At 45.4% G+C, this 6,828-nt stretch overlaps 2 protein-coding genes across 10 annotated transcripts in view; both read left to right on the top strand.

The window, feature by feature from the left end:
- Window positions 1-5,271, top strand: part of LOC103395461 (choline-phosphate cytidylyltransferase B-like) — a 9,510-nt gene extending 4,239 nt beyond the window's left edge. Inside the window, exons 2-10 of one of the 8 annotated variants that reach the window (XM_017041556.2) lie at window positions 65-127; window positions 1,164-1,234; window positions 2,439-2,541; window positions 2,630-2,746; window positions 2,988-3,139; window positions 3,686-3,764; window positions 3,850-3,992; window positions 4,107-4,295; window positions 4,824-5,271. In XM_017041556.2, coding sequence (XP_016897045.1) covers window positions 109-127; window positions 1,164-1,234; window positions 2,439-2,541; window positions 2,630-2,746; window positions 2,988-3,139; window positions 3,686-3,764; window positions 3,850-3,992; window positions 4,107-4,295; window positions 4,824-5,054 — 1,104 coding nt within the window. In that variant the 5' untranslated portion in view covers window positions 65-108 and the 3' untranslated portion in view covers window positions 5,055-5,271. Of the gene's footprint in view, window positions 1-32; window positions 128-180; window positions 574-1,061; window positions 1,235-2,438; window positions 2,542-2,629; window positions 2,747-2,987; window positions 3,140-3,685; window positions 3,765-3,849; window positions 3,993-4,106; window positions 4,296-4,823 lie in introns of those variants that run through there. The other 7 variants (XM_025065744.1, XM_025065739.1, XM_008333178.3 and 4 more) reach the window with 7 other exon arrangements.
- A 625-nt stretch (window positions 5,272-5,896) lies between these two features.
- LOC103395462 (tumor suppressor candidate 5 homolog) overlaps window positions 5,897-6,828 on the top strand; it is a 1,382-nt gene continuing 450 nt past the window's right edge. For both annotated transcript variants that reach the window (XM_008333180.3, XM_025065753.1), the window contains exon 1: window positions 5,897-6,624. In XM_008333180.3, the coding sequence (XP_008331402.1) occupies window positions 6,223-6,624 (402 nt within the window). In that variant the 5' untranslated portion in view covers window positions 5,897-6,222. The remainder of the gene's footprint in view (window positions 6,625-6,828) is intronic.

Below are 6,828 nucleotides of genomic sequence, written 5' to 3'. Positions count from 1 at the left end.
AGGAAGGCCAGCTGTTTTACACACACACACAGGTTCAGAAACTGCTGGGTTTTTTTTCTTTTAGAAACAGCTGAGAGGACTTAGCAGTCACCTGTTGAAGATCCAAGGATGGCGGGGAAGAGACGAGGCAGAGGACAACATTAAATTAATAAATGAACAGAAGGCTAAAGTCACCCACCTGTCAAATAACAATGGGCTCAATAATTTACTAACACGGAGGATGTGAGTTTTGCTCTGCTTGACTGTTATTTTTCTACAAATTTGGGAAGAAGCTAATTCGGCTATTTGTGTGCTACAGTTAGCCGGTTTTACTTGACTTCCGCTACGAACTCTTCCGCTGTTGGCATGTTAGCGCGCGACTGGCACAGTGCCACACATTGACTTGGCATATGTACTACAGGGACCGCGGTTGAATTCAGCGGCTTAGTTTAAAACGTGAAATCGTGCGCTGTAATCGTATCGCAGCCATGTAAACACACTTTGAGGCTCTTCCCTCCACGACACACACACAAAAAAACAACGGTGTGAGGAACTCGTACACTTCAACTACAGCCAGCGAAACACTGCTACCAGGTAGAAACGGTAGAAACATTTCAACAATTTAAATTATTCTGCCACGCATTTTACATCCAACCAATAGTGAACTGCCTCGTTTGGGCCTGTGAGCCCAAACCTGATACAACCTGAACTCTACACTGATACTCTGTGTCTGCGTCATGTTTGATTTTTATAATGAGGTCATGAAAAGATGCGGGGGTCAGTCTTACAGGCATTTTAGAATTACAGCGATTATTATATAACATTCATTTGATTAAGAAAACTGATATGATTTATATTAATTTGTCTTTTAAAAGTACACTGTGTTTGATTTGTTCTGAGATCATTGAACCCTGTGAGTAAGACTAAGAAGAAGAAAAAAACAGCCTTCAGACAGAGGGAGGATTATGGAGTTGCCTGATGAAGAAAGAGAACGTCAGTAGACTGCAGTGAACTTTGACCACCACGTTTCTCGTCATCAGGGACAGGCACACGGGCAGGAAGGCCGGCTGTTTTACACACACACACACAGGTTCAGAAACTGCTGGGTTTTTTTCTTTTAGAAACAGCTGAGAGGACTTAGCAGTCACCTGTTGAAGATCCAAGGATGGCGGGGAAGAGACGAGGCAGAGGAAACCACGGGCACGGGCAGCAGCAGCAGCAGGCTGCACAGAAGCAGAAGCCTGGCCTTCGTAGGGTGAGTCCTGCTGTGTCCACATGAAACCTGTCCAGTCTGTTTATTCTCACACGTCCCCAGACAAACACGCAGGAGGTTAGAGTCTAGTACGGAGCGGCACGTCATGGGAATGGAAACTAGAGGAACAAATGAGGTTTAAATGTCTGTCAGTTAGACTTGGGCCTCAGATTTGGATTTTTTTTTTTTTTTTAATTGTCCTTCCTCTTTGTTTACCTTCTTGTTCTTGTCCAGTTTCTTGACATCTCTGCACATTACTGTCTGGTATTTAATTAGTCTCTGATGAAAAAAAAGAGACCAAATTTCAAGTTAAAATGAGGTAAAAAATGTTTTTTATTAAATCCCTGTTTATGGTTTGGTGATGCTTTAAATATCACCCCAAAGGTTGTGTATATGACGCAGTGAAGAGATTAGTGATGAGCTGAGTGAAGCAACGACTCGATCGTTTGGACCATAAAGCTGAGGGATTTAAAACGGGTATCTGATCAACTGATAACAGAAACCAATGATTGCTTGTTTGATTGATTGGGGTTTTGGTGAGAAAGGCATGGGTGACTTTGAGTTCGCACTCTTGGCAAATCTGTAATAAAACAAACAAAAAAACCAGAATAGAAATATCTGGGACATCAGAAGAAGAAGAAGAATTTTACCTTTGAGGTAGAATTGTGAAGTGACATTTAAACTTTAAAGTGTAAAAGAGTTGATAGAGTTTGAATTATGAATAGTATAATGATAATCAAACTACATCAACAAAACAAAAACAATAATAATAATTCTGCTGATAGTTCAGAGATCCAGTCCACAGGATTTCAACAAGAGCAAAGCAGTAGGTGTAATTAAAAGTAAATTTTTTATATTTTTTTAAGTATTTCTGATGAACAGTGCAGAAAGGTCAAAGTTCAGAGTACAGTATATGATACTGTCCTACACTGCAGATAAAGCTGTGTTTATCCCAGGCCTTTCAGAACACTCCTGCAGTTGAACTTATCTTATCTTTAAAATGTCACTCTTATCGGTTTGAAGACATGGCCCGGGAATAAATGTCACTTTGCAGTACTTTACCCTAAAGTATTTAACCAGGCACTTTTCTATAATATTACACCTGGTGTTTGAATGATGTCTTGTCTAATACTGTAACCTGAGCTGTGCGTTAATCCCTTAAAGCATTTTAGTAAAGTGTTTTTCTGACTCCCCAATCTCGCCCCAGCAGGCTCTGAGGGAGCCAGCAGCGTTTGCCAGTTCCCAAGGTTATGAACCAGAGACCGCCCACGAAAAACTAACTATTGCACAAGCTCGCAGGGGAACACCAGGTTATACTTCATGTTCAACATTTTTTAGCCCCTAAAGTTTCAACACAAAGCAGAGTATTTTTGTCACTCTGTGTTTCCTGCTCTGCAGCCAATCGTCCGGCGCGAGTCTACGCTGACGGGATATTTGATCTTTTCCATTCGGGACACGCTCGTGCTCTGATGCAGGCCAAAAATCTGTTCCCCAACACTTATCTGATCGTAGGAGGTAAAGAATGAATCCCAGTGATGACAAATGGCAGACGTCATACACAACACAGCTTCAAGTCACAACACAGACACTATGTGTAATAATAATCAATATTATAGCAATGAAATACAATGGAATTTTCAGTTTCAATTTACTAACTTCCTGTGAGACCTGGGCCTGTTTATTTGAACAAGACAATGATGTACTGATCACAGGAATTGAAAAAAAAAGACTGGATTTTGGTTCCTTGTGTTTGCAGTGTGCAGTGATGAACTCACCCACCAGTTCAAAGGCTACACGGTGATGACGGAGGACGAACGGTACGAAGCCCTGAGACACTGTCGCTATGTGGACGAAGTGGTGCGAGACGCTCCCTGGACCCTAACCACGGAGTTCCTGAAGAAACACAAGGTCAAATGTCACGACACACACACACAGCTTTGTCGTTTGTGGTGCAGCAAGGTGAAAACATCCTGACGTCACGTGTACTTTATTATAACGCGGATCAGACAGAAAATGTACACTGACGTCACTGACACGGACAAATGAATAATGGAAGAAATTATGATAATAAAAATACTAACATTTAAAATTATTACTAATAAATAGCTATATGTGCATGACCTAATTTATGACGTATCGATGAAGCAATATTACAAATAACACACGTATCAAGTCACATGTCTTCCGATTAGAGAGCGACTCCACCTGCTGAGTATTTGCGCTCTGGTTTTACTTTTCAATGATGCAGGTGCGACCTCTAGTGGCTGACTGTATGCAACAACTGGCCATTTAATTGGTGCTGATTTTTCATGTCATAGATTTAACGATGACGCTGTAGAGTTGCTGTAAAGTCGGCTGCAGGTCGAGAATCTTAAAATTCAACGACTGAGCAGGTGTCCCTAATGAAATGTAGGCGACATTGTAGGTCTGACACTCCTGGTGTTGCCCACACAGATCGACTTCGTGGCCCACGACGACATCCCGTACACCTCCGCGGGATCAGAGGACGTTTACAAGCACATCAAGGAAGCGGGTGAGGAGACGTGTCACTGGTCACGCGGTCTGCGGTCACACGTCACTGTTCACTAACATCACCGGTGTCTGTCCGCTCACCAAAGGCATGTTTGTGGCCACTCAGAGGACAGAGGGCATCTCCACATCTGACCTCATCACTCGCATCGTCCGAGACTACGACATCTACGTCCGCCGCAACCTGCAGAGAGGCTACACGGCCCGAGAGCTGAATGTCGGATTCATAAACGTTAGAAATGATCAAATAATCATTAAATTAAAATTATTTCTTTAACACAGTTAGGGAGCTGGGGGGAGGGGCGGGGGGGTGTTCCAATATCACTCCATGTCCATTTCCTGACAGGAGAAAAAGTACAGACTGCAGAACCAAGTGGACAAGATGAAGGAGACGGTGCGTACGGTGGAGGAAAAGTCCAAGCATTTTGTCTACAGAGTGGAGGAGAAGAGCCAGGATCTCATCAACAAGTGGGAGGAGAAGTCACGGGAATTCATCAGCAACTTCCTGGAGCTCTTTGGACCCGACGGAGCCTGGGTGAGTCCACGATGGTCCACTGGAACCACAGTAATCAGCAGAAAAATGCACCGTTAGAAAAGTCTCACTCCGACTGATATAGAGGCTTTTTTGAGAAACAATTGTCAATGGTTTTATACGTCAGAATATCGACCATGATTTATTCTTGGACAGAAAAAAAAACTAAAATATGAAAAGTTCAGTTTGTTAAACTTTTAGCTCGAAAAACACAAATTGTGACTGTTTTTTAAAGAAGAACAAAAGAGTTCTGTGACCAAAGTACCGAATTCACCTTTGCAGTACTTGTTGTGACCACCATGTGGCACCAATCTACTGATTTTAGCTCATACAGTAGAGCCGTTCTGCTTGGACTTAATGAGCTCTGTTTGGTCCAGAACTAATTGGTTTCCAGGGATCAGTTAGGTGTTTTTAAAAACAATAACCAGATCCAGTAAATAGCAATTACAGGAAATAATTATGTGAGTAAAAAAATATTATTATCATTTCATTTTCCTCAATTAACACCTTCGTTTCCGTGTTTTCCTGCAGCATGTCATTCAGGAGCGCAGCGGTCGGATGCTGCAGGCCCTGTCGCCCTACTCCTCGCCCCGCGGCTCCCCCAGCAGCAGCCCCACCAGGGCCCGCTCTCAGGACTCCTCCCCGACCTCCGCCTCCCCCTCTTCATCTTCTCTGTCTCCTCCTTCCTCCCCATCCTCACCCAAGAAGGGAACGCGCCGCTCTCTGAAGTCCGCCTCGGTGTACAGCCGTCATGTGCAGTGAGCTCATCTCCAGGAGTCAGAAGACTGGTGATTGGTGGAGCATTTTCTGAGGAAACTTTCACTGTGGGGAGAACGACAATGTTTAATTTATTACTGCTCCATTTGAAGTAAATTATACTGCATACTGTACTGTAACTCTTCTCTTCTCACCCTCTCGTGTCTTCACCTCTGCGTCTATGAAGAGGAATAAATTTGAATTTTTCTTTCTGTCACATTTCCACCTGTGTCCTGTCGTTTCTCTCCGTTGGTGAGAGGCGTATCTAAGAAACTGCTTGGTTTGGTCGGTAGAAATATGAACGCAAACTCCCAAATATAACGTCCATTCATTCGGACGCAGCCACCGTCATCCACCCTAACGTCATGGCAGATCTCTCTCTCTTCTTCATATTCTGCCTGTACTGTTTTCTACTTCAAGACCCGTGGCGTGACCCCACCCTGACCCCACCACCTTAGGCTCCTGACTTTAACACCAGTCATAATGGAAGCTGCGCATCTCGTTTTTTCCTTCCATCTCCACTCTGCCCACACCCACTCTTTTACAGTGAAACGTCTTACTCCAAATAAACAACTGGAGAGACAACGCTCCCTCCGCGGCCGCCGCTGAACACCGCGCGTAAAGAGAGCTTTTTACGCAGGGAGGAGAGGGATAAAGTGGAGAGATTTGTTTTGTTTTTGCCGCGTCACAAGCTTCGCCTGGTGCATCACCAGAAGGCCTCAGACACCAGGGATGTGGCAGAGATGAAAGTGATGCGGTATTACCTCAGTGCTTAAGGGAGAGAGAGAGAGAGACAGAGAGAGAGAGGGGGAAGGGAGGGGAAAGGGTGAGGAAGAGGGTGAGGGTGAAGGAGGGGGTAAAGGCGAAGAGAGCGTCCGGACTCTCACCGCCAACAAAGCGCGAGAGGGACTGAGACATCGATAACATCTGGCTCATCAATAAGACATTTTGATGGAGTTGGACTGCTTAATTAAATAAGTTGACTTGAAGGTATTTGCCTCCCTGAAATTGATCATCTTGAATCTGATGACCCCCCATGGAGAGGCTGCTCTGACAGAAGACTCTCCTGCGTCCTCCACCCACAGGGAAGCGGCTCTTGTCGGTCACACTTTGACTTGGACACACTTTCAGATCACGAACACACACGCGCCGAGCTCGTTCGCGTCTCTCTGGGATGGCCATCAACACCGACGTCGCCTATGGGAAAAGCGCCCTCGGTGAGAGGGAAGTTTCGAACCCCACCGACTTCCAGGACACGGAGAAGCTGCTGAGCACCGCGCCCACTGAGCCCAGCGGTCAGACCAACATCAAGCCCTCCGACTCCTTCTCCCTGAACATCAGGGGCAGCGTCCGCTCCCTGGACGCGGACCAGAACGGACACAGATCGCCCCTCAAGTCGGGCTCGGTGGGGCAGCTGGCGGCCCCACCCAAATCCGTGTCCCGGCTCAGCCTGGGTCCGCTTCCCTCCCCGGTGCCGCCCGGATCCTTACCCTCGACGTACCTCTGGCTGGCAGTGCTTTCCTGTTTCTGCCCCGCCGTGCCCTTTAACATCTGTGCCTTGTGGTACGCCTATGTGGTGAGTCTTTGGTTTCATTTGTTCCATATTTAAAAAAAAAAATCCTAAAATCCTCTCCTTCTTCTCGTCTCCAACTTTTCATTCTGACTCGGTTTCTTCTTCTTTTTTTTATGAGTCCTGAGCCAGGACTTCGGTGTCAGGACACCACAGGTGCTTTTGCCTCATTTGTTGCACGTTAAATAATTCATCGTCGCTCATTTCCGT

The sequence above is a fragment of the Cynoglossus semilaevis genome, chromosome 19 (genome assembly GCF_000523025.1).
Source record: "Cynoglossus semilaevis isolate Cse_v1.0 chromosome 19, Cse_v1.0, whole genome shotgun sequence".
NCBI classification, from domain to species: Eukaryota; Metazoa; Chordata; class Actinopteri; order Pleuronectiformes; family Cynoglossidae; genus Cynoglossus; species Cynoglossus semilaevis.
Note: the sequence above shows the minus strand (reverse complement) of the source record. Positions and strands in the feature narration are given on the sequence as shown.